General features: G+C 37.8%; 1 protein-coding gene across 5 annotated transcripts in view; it reads right to left on the bottom strand.

Annotated features, from left to right (window-relative positions):
- Window positions 1–349: 349 nt before the first annotated feature.
- Window positions 350–23,521, bottom strand: part of hoxd4a (homeobox D4a) — a 155,360-nt gene continuing 132,188 nt past the window's right edge. For 2 of the 5 annotated variants that reach the window (XM_059966718.1, XM_059966731.1), the window contains 6 exons: window positions 20,576–20,652; window positions 20,057–20,149; window positions 19,816–19,854; window positions 18,516–18,641; window positions 1,849–1,925; window positions 350–1,211 (listed from right to left, as the gene is read on the bottom strand). In XM_059966718.1, coding sequence (XP_059822701.1) covers window positions 1,001–1,211; window positions 1,849–1,925; window positions 18,516–18,641; window positions 19,816–19,854; window positions 20,057–20,149; window positions 20,576–20,652 — 623 coding nt within the window. In that variant the 3' untranslated portion in view covers window positions 350–1,000. The remainder of the gene's footprint in view (window positions 1,212–1,848; window positions 1,926–18,515; window positions 18,642–19,815; window positions 19,855–20,056; window positions 20,150–20,575; window positions 20,653–23,521) is intronic. The other 3 variants (XM_059966717.1, XM_059966726.1, XM_059966724.1) reach the window with 3 other exon arrangements.

Below are 23,521 nucleotides of genomic sequence, written 5' to 3'. Positions count from 1 at the left end.
TTATTTGAAGTCCAACTACACAGTGTTGTACTTTTTGAGTCAGACATTATAATTGAATGTGCTATAGAACCATAGAACATTACAGCACAGAAACAGGCCTTTTGGCCCTTCTTGGCTGTGCCGAACCATTTTTCTGCCTAGTCCCACTAACCTGCACCTGGACCATATCCCTCCATACACCTCTCATCCATGTACCTGTCCAAGTTTTTCTTAAGTGTTAAAAGTGAGCCTGCATTTACAACTTCATCAAGCAGCTCATTCCACACTCAAAAATACATTTGTAAATTAAATGTCACAATGTTTTAAAATCATATTAAAGAGTTTTAATGACCAGGTTTTGCAAAATCATTTAATTTACCTAGATTTTATCCAGTCCAACCAGATCTGTACAAGGTATGCCATAATCAAATGGTGCCATCAAAAGTACAAGACTTGCAATCACTGACTGAATTTGAACAAGGAAATGGCTTCTGGCAACTGACCGTCTGGCTCACTGCTGGAGAAAGTCACCCTTCAAGTGAAACAGGCCTAATCAGCTTGTAAGTACAACTATCTTCTTTTGGTATAGTTGTTAAATCAGTGAAGACAACAGCCTGAAAATTTAGGGCTGTAACTGCAAACATGGTAATCCTCTCTGCAATGCAAATTGAGTTTCCTTTTGTCCATTAATCAGAAGTCCCTGGGTTTACTTCATACTTACAAACACTACAATCAGGACTTTTAGATTTTCTGCATTATTCTTTAATACATTTTAAGTCAGTACAGCTCCATCAAGTTGTTTGTTACATATACATTCAACAGAAACAAAGGACTAGGTCATAATACCAACAATTAGATCATCAGATCTGTGTAGTGTTTCAATATTACGGAACAGACAAATTGCACTAACACACTAAATCTGGCAATCAGTTTGTTGAATACTCTTCAGTTTTACTTTTGCAACGATGCAGTATTAATTACTTTGTTTCCAATAATTTACTTAATTTGCTTTTTTTATAATTTACTTTGTGGAAGAGCCTCGTGAGCACCTGGATGTTGAACTCAATGCACTTTCTCGATCATGCTCTTCAAAGTAGTTCTGCTCTATTCTTCTACAAAACTTTATGAGGTTTTCATAATTTTTCACCTTTTCACAAAGTGCATCGTTGGTCAACTGAGTCGTGAGGATTGTGAACAAATGGCCAAACACCAGAGCATCCAGTTCCGTTGGCCTGCAGCACAAATATTAAAAGGTTAGCTAAGATTATTTTTGGAAGGCAGCACTGAGACCTGTAACTATATACCATAACAAGGAACAGATTAAGAAAAGGTCATTACAAGGGATATTGGCCCAGGACTTCCGTTCTCCGAAAATTGCTGGCATTTCTTAACTAAATGAAGCCAGTCTCTAAAGGTTTCATAGGCGCAGGCCATCTTAATTTTTATTACAGTAATTTATTATACAGGTACTTGCTCTTGCTCAAAATTCTTGTCATTAACAGATTAATTACCTTTTTCCCAAATGAACACAAGTTAAATATACCAAAAACTTTAAACTGTATGTGGGATAATGTCTTATGACCACTGATAGTTGTCCATCTCTGTAAAGAACAATCTGCCTCCCCTGCTGCAGCTACTGTGCATTACAAAACCATCATTAAAATAGCATGCTGCACTTCAAATGGCAAAATACATTGCTTCTGGGCATGGTATCTGCCAAAGACACTGATGCTGTAGCATTCCTTTGTGCTTATGGTTAAACAAATGGAAATAGAAAAAACATGAAAATCAAGTGAATGGAGCATTTGTCATAACAACATCTCTATTCTTCACTACTCTACTGTGTGTTACCTTAACAATGTAACTTACTGTTTGGTAAAGAAATAGGACTGGGATCCCAGTCTTTGGGAAAGAGCCTGGCAGCATCGATCTACATCTTCAAGCACCTAATAATTATCCAGAAGGAGAAAAATCAAAATTACAGAAGTGGTCAGGAAGTTCACATCTTATATCCACTTTGAGGTCAATACATCAAAATAAAAATGACAATATTCAACTCATCTTTTTAATAAGTGGAATATTACCAATTTACTCTAAACCCCAAATATTTAATGCTAAAGAACCATAATAAACATTTAACAGAATTGTGCACCCAGGTACACAAAGGAAAAGGTCAGCAAAGAAGCCACAAAATGTAACAGAATAATATTTGGTTAGTAGCCAATTTAACCCCAGGTTCTGACGGTTTAGAAGGAAGCCTCAAAACAGGGTAACTGGCATCCAATTTTCTGATGCATAAATTTCTTTAATGAAACTTCAGGCAGAGATGACTGCACTTACCCACTGAAAACATGAGGAAGACAAGGGAAAATGCCATTTACTATACTCAAAAGGACATTCTGAATAAACGTTTTTGGGTTTTTTTTTGTGTACACTTAATTCGTAGGTTTTCCTTATATTAACTTGCGTAGCAGTTTTGATCAGAGAGGTCCTCCCTATCTTAAGAATGCCTGACTTACGTACACCTAGTACATGTGAATGAACATTTGGAAGACTGGCAGGATGATATTGCTGGCTTGTGCAGGCATCTTCTGCCACAGTCATAATTCCAATTTGCAAACTATTCTATTTCCGAACAGTTCACAGGTACGGAACCCTGCTGTAACCAGGGGAGAACATATACAATTATGTTGCAATTATTTAACCACTCTCTCCTAGTGCCTTGATAAATACTGCTGTTGTACAGCTTGTGGTAACAATGTTGCAAATGTGAGAATCTCTTTGTTCCCACAATTCTGTGTAATTTAGATGTGAACTAATTAATTTCATTTATTTATTGAGATATAGCACGGAATAGGCCCTTCTGGCCCTTCAAGCTGTGCGGCCCAACAATTCCCCCTCTTTAATCCTAGCATAGTCATGGGAAATTTTACAATGACCAATTAACCTACCAACTGGTACATCTTTGGAATGTGGTAGAAAACTGGAACACCCGGAGGAAACCCATGCAGGCACAGGGAGAACCCAGGGTCACCTGTACTGTAAAATATTGTGCTAACCACTATATTACTGTGCCACCATTGAGGGAAGACATTTTCCAATTCATATTCAGGGAGGATACTGGATGTTATGAATACCACAAGAATGTTGCTTACAATTAGCATCACTTGGACTTCTGTTTGTCTTAAGAGATCATTCCTTGATACTGTTGCTAACTCCTAGCAACTGGTTACATCCAAACAACTGCAGGGAGATATCCTTTAAACAAGCCACACCTTCCCTTTATCAGTCTGAAAGCATAAAATTGGCAGGATTCCCAGGTCTTTCCATTTGTACCACTGTTTTGCAATTCAAATAGAAGATCAAGAGAAAGGGATACTAATGCATAAATGGCAGATTCACACTTAATTTTTATTTTGCACATTAATTCCCATAATTCCAGCTTTTATTATGTAACAGTTTACATTATTTGAAATTTTCCAGAAAATGCACAAATGATGGTGGGATATCAAGCTATCTTGATCAGAAGTGTCTTGCACCTCCCCACCATTGTAGATTAAATACACAACTGCTACTAGCAGTATGTCTTTAGCAATACATCATGGGAATGGTAAAGCAACAGTTTTACTCAATCTATTTTAATTGCGTGAACTATTTCTATGGATGCTGCTCTACCCCATGGCCAAATTTTTAAAGTAATTTTCTAGATCCTACTAAATTTATTTATCCACCAAGAACCAAACTACAAGATGAGTAGACTGGTAAGGCTTCAGTTACAGAGTACAACACTGGGGTGATGTGAATATGATGTATTCAGATACAGTCAAATATGACTCATAATCACGGTCTCTACTTACTGAACTAAGTACAGTCTCAAAATAATTCCAATACAACAGATGACCTGATAAAACACAAGAGATTCTGAAGATGCTGGAAATCTTAAGCAACTCACACAAAAGCTGGTGGAACTCAGCAAGTCAGTCAGAATCTATGAAGGGGAATACAACTAAAGATACAAACAGAAAACCATCAAGATTCTTTCATATTGAACCACCACCATTCAACACTGTCCCGAGAACTTAATGCTTTTCTTTTCATATCACAGTCCATACAAATTAAAAATACCCCTTTCATATTTATCAGGTATGTCTGAGCCTTTAAACAAAACGTGCATGCTATATAAGTAGAATCAGCACACACAACTGTTGCGTATTCAATATTTCAGTAATATTTGAGTTTTATTGTAAATATATTGTTTGTTTAAGCATTCTAACATAGAAACATAGAAAACCTACAACACAATACAGGCCCTTCGGCCCACAAAGCTGTGCTGAACATGTCCCTACCTTAGACCTACCTAGGCTTTACCTATTGCCCCCTATTTTTCTAAGCTCCATGTACCCATCCAGGAGTCTCTTAAAAGACCCTATCGTTTCTGCCTCCACCACGACGACTGGCAACCCATTCCACACACTCACCACTCTGTGTAAAAACTTACCCGACATCTCCTCTGTACCTACTTCCAAGCACTTTAAAATTATACCCTCATATGCTTGCCATTTCGGCCCTGGGGAAAAGCCTCTGACTATCCACACGATCAATGCCTCTCATTATCTTACACACCTCTATCAGGTCACCTCTCATCATCCGTCGCCCCAAGGAGAAAAGGCCGAGTTCACTCAACCTATTCTCATAAGGCATGCTCCCCAATCCAGGCGCATCCTTGTAAAACTCCTCTGCACACTTTCTGTGGTTTCCATGTCCTTCCTGTAGTGAGATGACCGGAATTGAGCACATTCTCTGTTTAAATACTTCATTATGAGTTATACTTTACAAGGCAGTTAATAGTTTACATCATTACACCTCAACATCGTATGTGAGAGTCTCACCAAAACAAAGGAAAAGAAAAACTAATTAGATCAATATTCCAGGTTTTTGATTAGTTTCTGGTTACAAACCATAACAACTGCAGGATTATGAGCGCAAGTTTAAAGCTCTGTTGTGAAATTGACACTTTTGATACAGTACTAAGGAATATCGCTACTTCAGCTAGAGTAATTCTGAATACCTGTTCCCTTTAAGGCATTTGCCTAAACTTCCAAATTCCCTTCAACGACAACCACATTATTGGATCCTTACCATGCTGCATGTTCAGGGCCTGTTGTACCAGCTGCTTGAAAGCAGATTGCCAAGACACTCTGACGCAGGTAAAGTCCAGCATCAACTGCTGCCTTCAGATCCTCTCTCACAGTTCACACACTGCAGATGGTGACTTTGGATGCCCAAAGTTTCAATGCCTGTCATCTCATTCTTGAGAAATGTATCCCTCTACTTCCTCTCATTATTTTAAGTTCCCCAGCAACCGGACATGAATGACGCAACTTATTTTGCACTGTTCTGTAATTAGATAACTTTTTTCTCCTACATGAGTGCAAGTTGCTGCAATGAAAAAAGCCCTTTACTTTTACATTAAATTTAGGATGAAAGCACAACCAGTATATTACTTCTTTCTAAACAATGCAGCAATCGTTTTACATCAGGCATTCCTTCATTAATTGCCCTTCCAAAGCCAGTACAATGTGGGATCTAACAAGAAGAAGCCATAAGGGTAATAACACAATTGTAATGAGGACTTTAGTATGTAAGGGGATTGGGAAAATCAGGTCGGTGTTGGATCACAAGAGAGGGAATTTGTTGAATCCCTACAGGAAGGGTTTTTAGAGCAGCTTGTGCTTGAGCCTTCTCAGGCAAAAGGCTATCTTAGATTGGTTGTTGTGTATTAACTCAGGTCTTATTAGGGAGCTTAATGTAAAGGAGCCCTTAGGTCATAACACGACTGAATTCATACTGTAATTTGAGATGGAGAAGCATAATTCACAGGCATCTATATCGGAATGGAACAGAAAGAATTTACAGAGGCATGAGAGAGAGCTTGCCCAAGCAGATTGGAGGAGGATACTAGCAGCGATGACGGCACAGCAGAGATCATGAATACTCACAAGCGCAGGTTAGATATGTCCCACAGAGTAAGAAGTTCTCAAATGACGGGCAGGCAACTGTGGCTGACAAAGGAAGTTAAGGACTGCATAAAAGCCAAGGAAAGGGTAGGTAGCAAAGGTCAGTGGGAAGTTGGATGACTGGGAAGCTTTCAAATTCCAAAAAACTAAAAAAGCTATAAGAAGGGAAAAGATGAATGTGAGGGTAAACCAGCCAATACTATAAAGCAGGATAACAAAAGCTTTTTACATACATAAGAACATAAAAAACAGGAGTAGGAGTAGGCCATCCGGCCCATCGAGCCTGCCCCGCCATTCAATAAGATCATGGCTGATCTATCCGTAAACTTAGCTCCATCTATCTGCCTTTTCCCCATAACCCTTAATTCCCTTACTATGCAAAAACCTACCTAACTGTATCTTAAATATATTTAGTGAAGAAACCTCAACTGCTTCCCTGCGCAGAGAATTTCTCAAGTTCACCACTATCTGGGAAAAACAGTTTCTCCTCTTCTCCATCCTAAATCTTCTCCCCTGAATCTTGAGGCAATGTCCCCTAGTTCTAGTCTCACCTACCAATGGAAACAACTTTCCTACTTCTATCTTATCTATCCCTTTTAAAATTCTGTGTGTTTCTATAAGATCCCCTCTCATTCTTCTAAATTCCAGATAGTATAGTCCCAGGGGACTCAATCTCTCCTCAAAGGTTAACCCCTTCATCCTCGGAATCAACTTGGTGAACCTCCTCTACACTACCTCCAAAGCCAGTATATCCTTCCTCAAGTATGGAGACCAGAACTGCACACGGTACTCCAGGTGCGGCCTCACTAGTACCCTGTATATTTGCAGCATGACCTCCCTGCTCCTGAATCCAATCCCTCAAGCAATGAAGGCCAACATTCCATTTACCTTCTTAGTAACCTGTTGTACCAGCAAGCCAACCTTTTGCGATTCAGAAACAAGCACTCCCAAGTCACTCTGCACAACAGCATGCTGCAATCTTCCACCACTTAAATAATAATCTGCTCTTCTATTATTCCTTCCAAAGTGGATGATCTCGCATTTGCCAACATTGTATTCCATCTGCCAGACATTGACCCACTCACATAACCTATCTACATACCTCTGCAGACTCTCCACATCCTCTTCAGTGATATAAAGAGTAAAAGGGAGGTGAGAGTTGATATTGTACCACTGGAAAATGATGCTGGTGAGGTAGTAATGGGGGACAAAGAAATGGCAGATGAACTTGATGGGTACTTTGCATCTGTCTTCACTGTGGAAGACACTAGTGGTGTGAGAGAGGTCCGTGAGCGTCAGGGAGCAGAACTGAGTGCCATTGCTATTATAAATGAAAAAGTGCTAGGCAAACTCAAAAGTCTTAAGGTGACTGTCAACTGGGCAAGATGGACTACATCCCAGATGTTGGAATAATAGACTCCAACACTTTCCTAACCACTGAAGTCAGGCTAACTGGCCTAAAATTTCCTTTCTTCTGCTTTCCTCCCTTCTTAAAGAGTGGAGAGACATTTGCAATCTTCCAGTCCTCCAGGACCATGCCAGAATCAAGAAATTCTTGAAAGATCATGGCCAATGCATCCGTTATCCCTTCAGCAACCTCTCTCTCAGAACCTCTTTTGAAGAAAGGAAATTATAAGCCAGTTAACATGTACAAACAAGCTGGATGAACTCAACTGGTTGGGCAGCATCCGTTGAAATGAGCAGTCAACGTTTCGGGCCAAGACCCTTCATCAGGACTGAAGGAGGAGGGGGCAGGGGCCCTATAAAGAAGGTGAGGGGAGGGTGGAAGGTGGCAGGTGAAAAACCAATCAGATGAAAGATCAAAGGGGGGGGGGAAGCAGGGAGGAGATAGGCAGGAGAGGTGAAGAAGGAATGTAAGAGGAAAGCACTACGGGTAGTAGAAGAAGGCAGAATCATGAGAGAGGTGATAGGCAGCTGGAAGAGGAGACAGAGTGAAAGTGGGATGGGGGAAGGGAGAGTGAAGGAATTACTGGGAGTTGGAGAATTCAATGTTCATACCAAGGGGCTGAAGACTACCCAGACAGTATATAAGCCAGTTAGCCTGACTTCAGTGGTCAGGAAAGTATTGGAGTTTATTAATAAGGATGAGGTTTTGAAGTACTTGGAAACTAATGATAAAAAGGAATCAAAGTCAGCATGGTTTCTGTAAAAGGAAATTTTGCCTGACAAATCTGTTAGAGTTCTTCGAGAAAGTAACAAGCAAGGTGGACAAAGGGGAGGCAGCAGATGTCATTTACTTGGATTTTTAGAAGGCGTTTGATAACATGCCACACTTGAGGCTGCTTAACAAAATAAAATGCTATGGCGTTACAAGAAGGATACTGGCATGGATAGCAGAATGGCTGACCAGGCAGGAGGCAGTGAGTGGGAATAAAAGCGGCCTTTTCTGGTTGGCTGCCAGTGACCAGTGATGTTCCTCAGGGGTCAGTACTGGAACTGCTGCTTATCACATTGTTTGTCAATGATTTAGATAATGGAATTGATGGCTTTATGGCAAAAAGTTTACAAATGATACAAAGACAGGTGGAGAGGTAGGGAGTGCTGAGGAAGCAATGCGATTGCAGCAGGACACACAAATTGGAAGAATGGGCAAAGAAGTGGCAGATGGAATAGTGTTGGGAAATGTACAATAATGCATTTTGTTAAAAGGAACAACAGTACAGACTATTATCTAAATGGGGAGAAAGTTCAAACATCAGAGCTGCAGAGAGACTTAGGAGTCCTTGTGGAAGACTCCCAGAAGGTTAATTTACAGGTTGAGTATGTGGTAAAGAAGGCAAATGCAAAGTTTGCTTTTATTTCAATGGGGATAGAATATAAAAGCAAGGAGATAATGTTCAGCCCTTATAAGACACTAGTCAGGCTGCACTTGGAGTATTGTCAACAGTTTTAGGTCCCATATCTCAGAAAGGATGTTTTGTCATTGGAGAGAGTCCAGAAGAGGTTCATGAGGATGATTCTGGGAATGAAGGGGTTAACATATGAGGAGCATTTGACAGCTATCGGCCTGTACTCACTGGAATTTCGAAAAATGCGGAGGTGGGGGGGGGGGGGGGATAGCTCATTGAAACCTAGCTAATGTTGAAAGGACTTGATAGGGTGGATGAGGAGAGGATGTTTCCTATGGTGGGGGTATCCAGAACTAGAGGCCTCTAAAGTGAAGAGCGACCCTTTAGAACAGAGGTATAATCCACTTAACCTTCAGTTCCCATGTAGTCCACATCATCTCTCAGTCTTGAATATAACTAACACAGCTCTAAGGTAGAAAATTTCAAGATTCACAAATAGGCAGAAAATGCTGAGGTTATTTAGCAGAGCAGGCAATGTCTGTGAAGGGAAAGTAACAGAGTTAACTTTTCAGGTCAATAATCTTTGCCCTGAGTTGGAAAAGTGAGAAAATAAACAGATCTTAAGTTGCAGAGAAGTGGAGGAGTGAAAAGAATCAAGGGAATGCCTATGGCACGGCAAAAACCAGATTTGCCCACATGACATAATGGATTTCAGTGTTACCTAAAAGGACAAAATGAATGGCTTGTTAATCATAGCTGATCTGTCAGGAGGAACGTAAAAGGAGGAAGATTAATGAGAGCAATAAAGGAAAATAAACATGCTGGAATTGTGAAATGTGGAACACAGACTCCAAGACAGTCACAACCATTTTAAAGATTAAATTCCTCCTAACCTCAGTCCGATGGCTAGCCCATCTTGAGACTACAGCTGTAGTTTATACTTACCCACCTGTTGTGCTGTCTTGGTGCATGCTTTTATGAATACAAGCATATCCACTATACCTACCCTCAAAAAGTTCCAATAAATCTGTTAAAGCACAACTTCCATAAAACCATGTCAACTTTACCAAATTACATCATGTTTGAGGTACTCTGTAATCACTGTCTTATTAGTTTACAGCATTTTTCCAATGGCACATATTAGGCTAACTGGCCTAAACCTGCAAGCTTTCTTGAACAGAAATGTATCCTTTACTGTTTATATATCTGCTGAGATCTTAGCAGAATCTGGGAAATTTTGAAAGACTACAATAAAGGGCACCTTTCTGCCTAATTTTTTTTTCCTTCCAAGGATATCAATCAATTTCCTCAATCTTCTCTGTCAATTTGCAGTTATATTATTTTGGCTACAGTTTTAGCATCTTCTAATGAAAAACTGTTAAAAATTAACATTTTGACATTTCCTCAATCTCTATTGTTAATTACATTTTCTCAAATTCTAAGGGTTCAGTGCCTGATTTTGTTATTCCCTACCCTTTTACTTAAGAAGCCAGCTTTATTCTTTAGACATCTAGTTAACATAATTCAAATTTAACAACTGATTTGTTAAACTCTGATTTAAAAAAAAGGAATACTTAAGCAAACTTTATGATTTTTTTAAAATCTGGGACCCTCTTTTAATTCTTCAGGGCCCAGTATTCTACATCCCAATGTACTAAAGGAAGTAGCCATGGAAAGAGTTAATATTTTGGTTTTCATCATCCAAGATTCTGTATATTATCAAATGGTTCCTAAAGACTGGAGGAAAGCAAATATGTCCCCATTAAGAAAATAGATCTATAGAATAACATCTCCATTTAGCTAATACTCTCTAATTCAGGCAATACCTGCTGAACCACTTTTGCACCCGCTCCAAAGCCTCAACATCCTTCCTGTAATGCAACAACCATTGCACAGCACGCAGTACTCCAATGTGGCCTAACCATAGCTTTATACAGCCGCGACTTTTATATTCAACAATGAAGGCAAGTATGTTGCACATCTTTGCACATCTATTTACTTCTATTGTCACTTTCAGGGAGTTATTGGCATACACATCAAGGTTCTATGTATCAATACTTCCAAAGTACTACAATTTACTACACAATTTCTTCTTACATTTGACCTCCCAAAGTGCAACACCCTACATTTCTCCAAATTAAGGACCACTTGCCTGTTCTTTGCCTACATTTCCATCTGTCATGCTTCATCCATTTCTCAATTCCAAATGCATGCCTTGATTCTGCAACTTTTACTAATCTTACCTAAATATTGCCACCATTGCATCCCAGCTTGTCGCTGAAGCTCCCATCATTTCATAACCACCAGAATCATTGATGACAGCTCATTCCTTACCTTCCATTATTATGTATCTCTAAGCAACTCAGAAACACCTCTGGCTATAGTGTTTTGACTTGGTTATAACTTGAAAACAATAGGGAAAAAATGCAAACTTTTTAATGGGGCTCATCAATAGGACCTCTTTCAGTAGGATAACATTTCATGGTTTGGAAATTTCTTCAACAAGTAACAAAACATAACATGCCTACGATGAGGAATCAACCTTAAGCATAATACAGTGCAATATGCTTAAAATGCTGGAATTTGTAACATTTCAGTAATTTAGAACAAAAAGAAGCACCAAAACAAATATTCTTATATTGGATATAAAGAAATTGGTGCAGTGGAACATGAAGGCATAGGGTAACAATCTGCCAGGCAGCATGAAAGCATATGAACCCTTCAGGAACTAATAGTTAGTTATCCAATAACAGACATTAGGTTGCTCCTGCAGGCAAGGTGAAGAAGAATACAAGGGCTTCTACAGATATATTAAGAGTAAAAGAACAGCAAGGACAAAATTGGTCCTCTTCCAAGATCAGAGTGGTAATCTATATATGGAGTCAAAACATTTAGCGGAGATCTTTAAGTGTTTTTTTTGTATATGTATTTACACAGGAGACGGACACAGTTTATAGATGTGAGGAATTGCAGCAGTGAAGTCGTGGACCTTACAGAGATTACAGAAGAGGAGGTGCTTGTTGTCTTGAGGTAAATTAGGGTGGATAAATTCCCAAGGCCTGACAACGTATTTTCTTGGATGCTGTGGCAGGCTACTGCAGAAATTGCAGGGACCTTAGCAGAGATATTTAAAATATCTTTAGCCACAGTGAGATGGAGGATTAGAGAACACCTAATGTTGTTCCATTGTTTGAGAATAAGCCAGGAAGCTATAGGCCAGTGAGCCTGACATCAGTAGTGGGGAAGTAATTGGAAAGGTATTCCAAGGAACCAGATACATAAATATTTGGATAGACAAGGGCTGATTATGGATAGTCAACATGGCTTTGTGCCTGGTAAGTTATGTCTAAACAATCTTAAGAGTGTTTTGAGGAAGTTACCAGGAAAATGGATAAAGGAAAGGCGGTGGATGTTGTCTACATGAACTTTACAAGGCCTCTAACAAAGTCCTATGTGCGAGGTTGGTCAAGGTGGTTCAATTGCTTGGCATTCAAAATGAGGTAGTTAATTGGATTAGACATTGGCTTCACAAGAGGAGCCAGAAAGTGGTAGTAGATGGTTGCCTATCCAACTGGAGCCCTATGCCACAGGGATCAGTAATAGGTCTATTATTGTTTGTCATCTATATCAATGATCTGGATGATAATGTCAAACTGGATCAGCAAATTTGTGAATGACACCAAGACAGGGGGTGTAGTGGATAGCGAAGTAGACAATGAAAGTTTTCAGCAGGATCTGGACCAGTTGGAAAAATGGACTGAAAAATGGCAGATGGAATTTAATAAAGATAATTGTGAGGTGTTGCACTTTGGTAGGACCAACCAGGATAGGACTTACACAGTGAGTGGCTGAGCACTGCAGAGTGCTGTAGAACAGAAGGATCTGGAAATACAGGTCCATGATTGAATGAAAGTGGCATCACAGGTAGATAGGACATGAAGAAAGCTTTCAGCACATTGTCCTTCATAAATAAAAGTACTGAGTACAGGAGTTGGGATGTTATGTTGAAATTGTATAAGAACTTGAGAAGGCCTAATTTGGAGTATTGAGGGGTACAGATAAGGTGAACGTAAGCAGGCTTTCCCCCTTTGAGGTTGGGTGAGACTACAACTAGAGATCATGGGTTAAGGATAACAGGTGAAATTTTTTTAAGGAGAACATGAGGGGAAATGTCTTCACTCAGAGCATAGAGAGAGTGTGAAATAAGCTGCTAATGCAAGTGTGTGGTCAATTTCAACATTTAAGAAAAATTTGATATGGATGATATGGGTATGGAGGGCTATTGTCTGGGTGCAGGTTGATGGGACTAGGCACATTAATGGTTTGGCACAGACTAGATGGGCCAAAGTGCTTGTTTCAGTGCTGTAGTGTTCTATGATTGTAACAGCATAGGCTAATAACACAAAGTACCACCTACAATACAGTTGCCCAGCAGTTCTGGTAACTCAGATCAGATATTCAAATGATGCCAACTGCAAAACATCAATTCATTTCAAACTGAAATTATAATGAAATAAATTACTTCATGTGAAGTACTTAGAATTGGTTCTGACTGTTGTGATAAAGGACTAAATAACTAATGTACAGTAACAATTTTTTCAAATGGTAGTTTCATTTAATAAATTATTCTGAACACTGTGACGTTTTATTTGTTTCAAAGCGTTTTTACAAAAGAATTTCACTATCTTTTTGCTAAATAACCATTTACTTCCTTACAACTGGGAGAACACCAAAGTATTTCAACAAACTAAAAACGGATGGCTTTCTGAGCACTAGCACTGCTACTGGACATATATAAAAAGCCATTCTTTGTCCAATTACTTTGAAGCTTCCTGCAAATCCCCTACGTGCAGAACAAAAATAAATCTTGTGTATAGCACAAGTGATTTTATCTTCTAGCCAAGAGCAGTGTGTGCCCAACTATCAGCACTTCTAAATAAAATAGTGAAAGCTAACAAAACATCCCTTCACAAACCTGCCAGTGTATTTCCATTTAAACCTTCTCATTGCTCCAATGATTGCCTTCACTCTCCTGAGGCATACCAGAGGAAAACATGCTGCCTGTTGCACACGACGGCCTTAACTAAATCACTCCACAACCTCCAAAACTCGAGGGAATGAAGTCAGCTTTGCTCTACTAATAATTGTTATTTAACAGAGCATATTCTTCTACCAGATGTTAATATGCATCTTCGAGTTTTATCACTGTTTCGATTTGTCTGGTACCATTGATTCTGGACCACAGCCTTAGTCAATATCGAACAATTATTTAAAAAGAGCTTCAGAAATGCCCAAAGTTAGACACATTTTGCAGATTAGTTCCCACTCTTACAAGTTTTGAAGCATGTCAATCTTCAGAATCAAGCCGTTTTGTTAGCTAGAAAACCAATGAATTCCAATTGTGGAAAATAATTCAACATATGAAAAGCCTAAAACAATCATTCTGTTCAAAGTACTATCTCTACCTTTTGAGTATTGAGTTGATGGATCAGACTCTCTGTATTTTATAAGCACAAAATAATTTCCAACTGAATGTCCTAGCGATTATGTGATAACACTTATTTTACAGCAGCTATGTCAGTAAAACAAATGAAAGATTAGCATTAAACTTTGCCTTTTTAACAAAAGGCTAGTAATTAAATGTACAACACTTACAAAAATATAGGAACAATTACAGAACTTTACAATAACCAATACGTGGGTGTCAAACGTGAGAAACTTTTCCTGAGTAATAAAATACTTATTCTACCAACCTGCCCGCCTTGGGTCATAGCAGATGACCGAACCACACAAAGGAAACCCGAGAGGTCACCGGGATTACATACAAACTCCACATGGACAGCATCTTTACTTTCTTAAGAGGCTAAGGAGGTTTAGCATGTCACCAAATACTCTAATAGACTTGTACAGATGTACTGTTGAATGTATCCTGGCTGGTTACATCATGGTCTGATACAGCAATTCATATGTGCAGCAACACAAGAAGTGACAATACATTTTCTTTGACTTCTTTGTTTTTTTACCAAATGGCAACAAGACCTAGGAATTGACTGTGGACTTTGGAAAGTGGAAGTCAGGTAAACACACACCATTGACGGGTCAGCAGCTTCAAGTTCCTGGGTATCAACATTGCAGAGGATCTATCCTGGGCCCAATATATTGATGCACTTAGAAAGCGGGCAAGCCAGCAGCTACCCTCATTAGGAGTTTGAGGGGATTTGATATGTCAATGAATACTCTAAAAATTTGTACAGATGCACAACAGACAGCATTCTGATTGGGTGCATCACCACTTGGTATGGAGGCTCCAATGTGCAAGATCAAAAGAGGTTGCAGAGGACTGTAGACTCAGCCAGCTCCATCACAAGCACAAGCCTCTCCCTATCAAGGACAACTTCAAAAGCACTAGACAACAAAGATTTGCTTCCTGAATTCTTTTGGGTATATCTTAGAGATTTTGGGCTGCTGATCATGAAAATCACCATGAAATTTCCCTATCACAAGCAACTTTTTTGAAATTGCCTATATTTGTTATTTCAATTTATAATTCAAGTCAATTCAAATGTTGCCCACAACATACACTGAAAAGTTTTCTATCTCGTCCAGGCATGGCGACTGCTGTATAGCAGGAAAGAGTTTAGAAAAGCTATAAGTTTCTGTGAAGGATTTTGATCTTTGAGACAGACGTTTCCCAGAATAACTGATGCTAAGATTAAGGAAGGCACTTTTGTCAGTCCACAAATCAAACAGGTCATCCATGACAGACAATTCGAAGAACTTCTAGCAGGACTGAAGAAAATCACAGGGAGGACATTCAAGGATGCTACTGAAAATTTCCTTGGCCACTACAGAACACCAAAATATGTGCAGCTGGTTGACAACATACTTCAAGCACACAAAAGCATGAAATGAAATATATCACTAAATATTCATTTTCTGCATTCCCATTTGGACTTCTTTCCTGAAAATTTTAGTGCTGTCAGTAACGAGCACGGTGAAAGGCTTCACCAAGACATTGCAGTCATGGAGAAATGATATCAGGGCAACTGGAATCCATCAGTGCTGGCTGATTATTGTTGGACACTTAAGCGAGAAGTCTCAGATACAAAGCACAAACAAAAATCATCAAAACATTTTTAGCTTATTTGAACTAATACAAAGTGGCAGCACCATTATGCAATGAAAGCATAATATTTAATAAAAGTTAATTTCTTGCTTCTCCAAATTCCTACGTGATACAAGTAGTCTGAAATTATATTTGTGTTCCACTTCAAGCAGCCTATCATAAACAAAAATAAAATTCTGAGAACGCAACACTTTCAAAACAATAGTTGTTCAGTGAAGTTGGTGCCTCAGGAGAGGGTCATCTGTCATTAAGGACCCTCATCGCATGGGACATACACTATTCTCATTGCATGAGGTACTGTACAGGAGGTTGAAGACCTATACTCAATGTTTCCAGAACAGTTCCTTTCCCAATGTCATCAAATTTCTGAACGGTCCATGGCACTACCTTTTTCCACACTACTTATTTATTATTAATGCGACATAGTAATTTTTAAACCTTGCACTGTCCTGCTGCCACCAAACAACTAATTACATGACACATATCAGTAAACCTGATTCTGATTGAACTTTGGTACCCAGAGGCCCCAGGCCTACTGGTTGTATTATGGTGTCACCGGCTTTCTGTAACAAGTCCCTCTGTATGTCAAAAAATTACAAGTGAAGAAACACCATAACGTCACTTTGAAAGTTCCATCCCAACATCATGGAAGGCTAGTTTCTAAATGATTCCCCCCTTCCTCTGAGTTCTTTTCTGTACCTTGACCAATCTGTAATATGAAGGATTTACGATAAAGAACCCCCACAACATTTACTGGAAAGGACATTCTTTTGCACAAGGAAGATTCACAATATTAGGATACCCTAAAATACTATTAGAGCAGAGTCACTACAGCAAGATAGAAAATGCATCTGATAAATATGAGAAAAAAAATCTCACAAACAACAATAAAATAAAAAGAACATATAATTAATTTCACTGATGTTGACTACTGGACAGATTTGGCCCTGGTCACTACTCTATATTCCATCTGAACCTTGGTGCTTTTTATGTTCTACTAACAGGGTCTTGGGGTAATAATGTCATGACTGAAAACCGGTTCCTCTGACAATACAACACACTTTCTGTAATGCATAATTTGTTAGATTATGTACTCAAAATCTATAATGAGAACAAAATTTTCAGCCTTCTGTAATAATCCACAGCTCACACTGAGACTTAAGAGCAGTTTTTAAGTACTATATGTTGTTATGTTGCTCTACTTCGTTACACTGAACTGTATTAGACATTAATCCATGCATTAGTTATTACTTTACATATTTCAACAGGACTGTTTCTGTATAATTTTGAAGGAAATCTCAACAACTAATTATATCTCCAAGTTGTTTCCTAAACATTCAAATTTCTTACAGAAGCCATGCCCATGGTTTTAATTTCAGGGTTTTAGTTTTCTTTCTGTACCTTAGTGACCAAAACTAAACATAGTATTTTATGTACAACCCAAGTGATACACTATAATCTCTCAACATAACATCCTCTAATTTGTGACTGTCACTGCTGCCACCAAACCACGATTTACCCCAACTTCTGAAACTTCTGACTGCACTGGTAGACAATTAAAACATTGTTTATTTACCGATGACACTAATTTGACAGACAATTATAGTTAAGGTTAATGAGCAACTGAGGAATAAGAAATGCCCCAGAGAAAACGTAATTCAGCATAACTCTAGTACATAAAGTAGTGAATACAGCACTATATGTTTTTAAATAAAGGGTGACAGGCATACTCTATAAATGCTATTGAACTGGCTACAATTAGACCTGGGAGATCAAAAGAAACACCTGCATGCACTGTATTATTGGGAAACAATTAACAAACTATACAAATGCTGAAGAAATTTCGGAGTCTCTAGATCACAGGTTAAATGATGGTGCACTGAAACCATAAAGTGATGACTAATATTGTGCAGATCATATTACACAGTTAAGTAATAAATTGACAGAAATGTGGAAGGCAATAAACAGTTTCACAGTAGATTAGCAGCCAGGGCCACAGGCTATAGTGCTTAATCAAAGTGCAAGACCAGTTTATAACTGTACACTTAATATAAAGTCAAAAACATGAGGAAATTTAAAATTGTAATGGCAAATTTGCTAAAATATATTTATGTCATATGACTAACTGCACCAATATAATGCCAAGTGTAAAATCAGAATTTTTGATTCTGTTGTGTATTTGTAAATATAGAAGCAAGTTTACCTTGGTCAATTGTATAGTTTGGAGTTGTAAGTGACCAACATAACTTACTCTAGTATTTTAATTTTTATATCCACTGGTGCTAAAATGTTTTGAAATTATATTGAATGCAGCTATATTTTTATTTATACGTAATATTATATATAAATCATTCAAAAATAGGCACTAGGCGAAGAGGCATTCAGAAAGGTAACTAGACACTGTCAAAAAGGTAAGTTTTAAAATGATTAAACACAAATAGGGATTGGAAAAGGATCTGTAGGATATAAAGTATTTTTTTCAGCAATGTTAAACAGAAATGCACATTTTCAAATATATATTTTTCTTCTTTGCAAGCCAACATTTAAAAATGCAATACAATACAGATTTGCATCACAACTAACCTGTTTAAAAGTTTTCCCAGCCCATCCAATTGCTTTCATCTTGCGTCTTACTTCCCATTGCTTCTGATAGGCCAGAATATGATTTAGAGGCCACGGATATGGTGAGCCGTATCTAGAACGAGTTATCTTAAAAGATCAAAAGGTTCAGATCATTATTTTTTTTAACTTGTAAATATTCATGATTCATAAAACTCCAGTTAGCATTTTATTTAAAAGCAACAGAACAATTAACAACAATTGGAAAGGTTTTAAAATATTATAAATGAATACAGCATGCTTAATTAACATGAGCATTTTTGGCTTACTGATTCTCTCTGCAAAATTATTTCATTATCTTTACTTTGCTGTCATTTCTATCATCATAAATTTCATATTCCTACTTACCTGACAACCTTAAAGCCTATGACTGATATTAATACAAGCATGTTATATGAAGAAATATGTGATATGGATCGCATGAATAAAATTCAAGTTTCTAGCTTAACGTAATTAACTATAAATTTCTTGAGATAGCATAATGGTTACTTTCTAAAGTTAGGCTCATAGAAAATTAGTGATATGCTGCAATTTTACTCCCTTGATCTCCACAAAATGTATTCAGTAATATTCTGAATACTGAATAAATTATCCTCCATTAAAATACAGGTAACCTCTGCATTATCAGGAGTTGCAATCCTAGGAAATGGTCCATATGGCAATTTTCCATAACATAGAAACATAGAAAATAGGTGCAGGAGTAGGCCATTCGGCCCTTCGAGCCTTCACGGCCATTCAGTATTATCATGGCTAATCATCCAACACAGAACCCTGTCCCTGCTTTCTCTCCATACCCCCTGATCCCTTTAGCCACAAGGGCCATATCTAACTTCCTCTTAAGTATAGCCAATGAACCGGTCTCAACTGTATCCTGTGGCAGAGAATTCCACAGATTCACCACTCTCTGTGTGAATCTAAAACTGTCTCTAACACAAACCATGTCATCTGTGCATACAGAATGAAGAAAACAAGTTGAAAAAGTTATATTTATTTATTTTACTCCCCCAACATAAATTCTGCAAGAGCAAATTTTATTTTATTTTTCAAATTTCTGGGTTGCGATTTTCAAATTCTGTCAGGTGAATTTCTGTAATCTGAACAGCCATAACATGTAAGTGCCCTGTACTTGTGTCAAAGGCTGCTTTTACAATGGAAATTTGTAGGGATGACTTTTGGATGAACTAAGCCTTCAAAAATGCTGCACTTGCAAATTAATGGCTCATCTCATTTTTTTAATAATTACAGATGTTGAGGAATTTCTCACCTGTGCTGAAGTGCTGTCATCACACCATTGTATGTAAAGCTATTGGACAAAACGTATTTCCAAATTCAGTCAAAAATTAATCACACATGACTGCAAATTGACATATAAATATATATACAACATGACAGTTTTAGATACAATCGTTAATCACAAAAATAGGCAAGACCAACTGGGCTGTTTGCCATTCCTTTACAATTCTAAGCAATGCAAAGCAATATAATAATCCTTTGATCTGACATACCTCTGCTGTCAACAGCATATTATTCACCAATTCTGTGTAAGCTTTCATCTCAGCCTTCTGAATTTCATTTAGTCCATCAGTGAGTGAATGACCCTAAAGAGACATGGTATGCAGATATAAGTGCTTATAGTAGGTCAATTCACAATTAAGTCATAATTGATCATCTTTTAAATGTTCTTATTACCAACTTTATACAACACAAGTCAAAGCAGCTTCAACACCTGTAAGTTGTGCTAGATACCATAAAAAAGGCACAACAAAAACCTTCTGTTCACAAAACTATTCCTTGAATACATACACCATTATTAAACTAAAAAGAGTATAAACATGGCAAATTAAAATGGCAAAACTTTCCAATTAATTTGAAACTTTGATAGCATAGCTTCATAAATGCACATGACTTTGAAGAACGACAAGTATGAAACACTTAATATCATAATAAATGTATGCAATCTAGTGAATCATAACTCTACAGATATCTGAAACAATACATGCTTTAACAGCTAGAAGTTTTCTTACCTTGGCTTTTGCAAATTGCACAATAGGGCCAAGTTCTGAGACAACATGATTCCCCACATGAATAAAAGGTGCTTTGCCTAATAATAAAAAAAAAGCAAAATCACATGGATTATTACATCAATTTTATAAATGGAAATGCATGTTTTTCATGTATATTGATAATAAACTAAGTCAAAGAGCCAGAATTACACTGTAAGAATGAAAGTAATCCAACAGACTTAACTTGAATGTATATGACAGTTTCTCAAAATGCTATAGATATTATGCTATATTTGACATGTACTTTATGTAATGCTTTTGAAAGTATCCGGTCAAGCTCACTCAAACAATTCTAATAACAAGAAACATTGTTCTTTCTGTGTCGGTATCCTTCTGCCAGTAACTGAGCTAATATAAGCTCTAGAGGGAGATTACAAATTCGTTAGAAAAGCTTCAGTTTTTTTTTTCCATTGAGCATGCATCCATAAGTTCCACATAGTAATTTTATGAAGTTTACAATCACATTTATATGTTTAAATATTATTATCATTATTATTGGGAGTTGTCCACATACCTTATTTTCAAATAAACATTAGCGATAGTAACTCAATAACAAAGAAATTGTGGTGTTTGTGCTATTAAGATTCAAAAAATATGCTCAAAAGATATTATTGCATTTGTTCCTATTTACAAAATTCAGAGATGGCTAGCAACCTCAAGAGCTTAAAAATGATTATACAAAGATAATACAACTATAAACAAAACTTAAAACTTATTATCAAGTTCACTGGTACCATAATAATTTACATCTTCAAGAGGCTGGTCACAGCACACAACTCCATCCTCTGGATAACCTCTACTGACTGAAACAAGCCTACAGTGAAACAGGTCTACAGTGGACATCATCTCTCTGGCCCCACACTCATCACTGGAGCATCATAATCAAAAAGACATCTGTGTCAGATTGCTATTTATTGACCAACAGCTCTATTTTCAGCATCATAATTCCAAACAAACTCATATTAAATCTCCTTAGCCCAGGACTCAACACCTCTGTTTGCAACTGGATCCTTGACTTCCTAACCACAGACCACAATCAGTAAGAATAGGCAGAAACACCTCCACCACAATTACCCTCAACATTAGTGCCCTACAGACAGACATACTTTACTGATCCTGAGGGAACGAGGCTGTGCCCTCAGCCCCGTTATACTTCCTGTACACTCACAACTGTGTGGCCAGATTTTAATCCAACTCCATGTACAAGTTTTCAGATGCTACTAATGTAGTGGGCCAAATCTCATATATCGAATAGGACTACAGGAAGGACACAGAGCATCTAGTGGCATGGTGACATGATAACAAACTTCCTCTTAATGTTAGCAAAACAAATGAGCTGGTCGTACCCTTCAAGAAGGGGAGCAGTGCACTTGCTCCAATTACCTCAATGGTGCTAAGGTAGAAAGCTTCAGTTCCTAGAAGTGAACACCTTGAATAACTACAAAGACAACATGGCTAAGAAAGCTTGCCAGCACCTCTACTTCCTCAGAAGGCTAAAAATTAGTTGGCATGTTCCTGGTGACCTTCACCAATTTCGTTTGATGCACTATTACTTTGTATAACAGCTGCTCTGCCTGAAACCGCAAGAAACTACAGTGGGTTGTTGACACAGCTCAGTACATCATAGAAATTAGCCTCTCCTCGCCGCCTCAGAAAAGCAACCGACATAATCAAAGACTGCATGTACTTCCACTGGTGAGACAAAATAAAAGCCTGCAAACACTTACCATCAGGCTGAAGAACAGTTACAAGGCTATTGAACAGTGCCCTTGTATGATAAGGTTGACTCTTAACCTCATACTCTACCTCCTCATGGCCTTGCACCTTACTGTCTGCCTGCATGGCACCTGTAAAACTACTTGTTACAACCACTGAGGAGATGTATAGTAACCTGAAGACCCACACTCAATAATTCAGAAACAGCTACTTCCCCTCCGTGATCAGATTTCTGAATGGTCCATGGATACTACTGTTATTCCTTCTGGATGGCACAATTTATTTTTGTAATTTACAGTAATTTTATGTTTTGTAGTTTACTGCTGCTGAAAAGCAATAAATTTCACGTCATACAAGAGAGTGATGATAAACCAGATTCTAGTTATTGCTTTTTCCTTGAACGACCTCAACATATTGATATGATGAAATGATCCTTATGGATTGCATGCAAAACAATGTTATCCACTCTACCTTGGTACATCTGACAACAATAAACACATTTATTAATATAAGTAAGTTTTGTTTTAAACAAAAGTTCAATCCTTTCCTTCAGGATCCCTTAACAAAAATTAATAAGTTTTCAATTCATCAATCTTGCTTAAAGCCATAGCCTATACATGTTGTTCAAAAAAAAAGTTGTGATTGCTATTGTAGGCTTCCTGTACATGACACATGCCAGATTCACCCCATAAATCAGTAATTTCATTACTAGAACAGACATGCAAAATAATTAAGAACCATAAAACTATGTCCAATTTCTATCAAAGTTAAACAGAACAAGGTTTTGAACAGCAAACATAAGTGGAAAATACTTTTGATCCCTTAAGTCATGACCATTAGGGTGAGATCCTAAAGAATAAGCAGTTTGTAGAGCCTTTTGACATTGAGATATTTGAACTATATTATGCTGAGAAAAAAAAGGTCAAACACATTTCAATACCCAAGGACAAGATAACAATATCTGCAACAATAAATTATGATTCTTAAGTGAAGAGGATACCCAATTACACGATTATCAAACATGGGTGCATGTATTTAGTAAGTACTTTGCATTGATCTCTTACCAAGCAGATGAAAGGGAAGGTGAATTGCTGAGTGGTTGAGAAAGTTATGATGACTAAACCAATTTATTTCCGATATCTTAATTAGAATAAAGAAACACAATGAAGCAATGACTAATGGTGTACATCT

This window comes from Hypanus sabinus, chromosome 4 (assembly GCF_030144855.1).
Source record: "Hypanus sabinus isolate sHypSab1 chromosome 4, sHypSab1.hap1, whole genome shotgun sequence".
NCBI lineage: Eukaryota > Metazoa > Chordata > Chondrichthyes > Myliobatiformes > Dasyatidae > Hypanus > Hypanus sabinus.
Note: the sequence above shows the minus strand (reverse complement) of the source record. Positions and strands in the feature narration are given on the sequence as shown.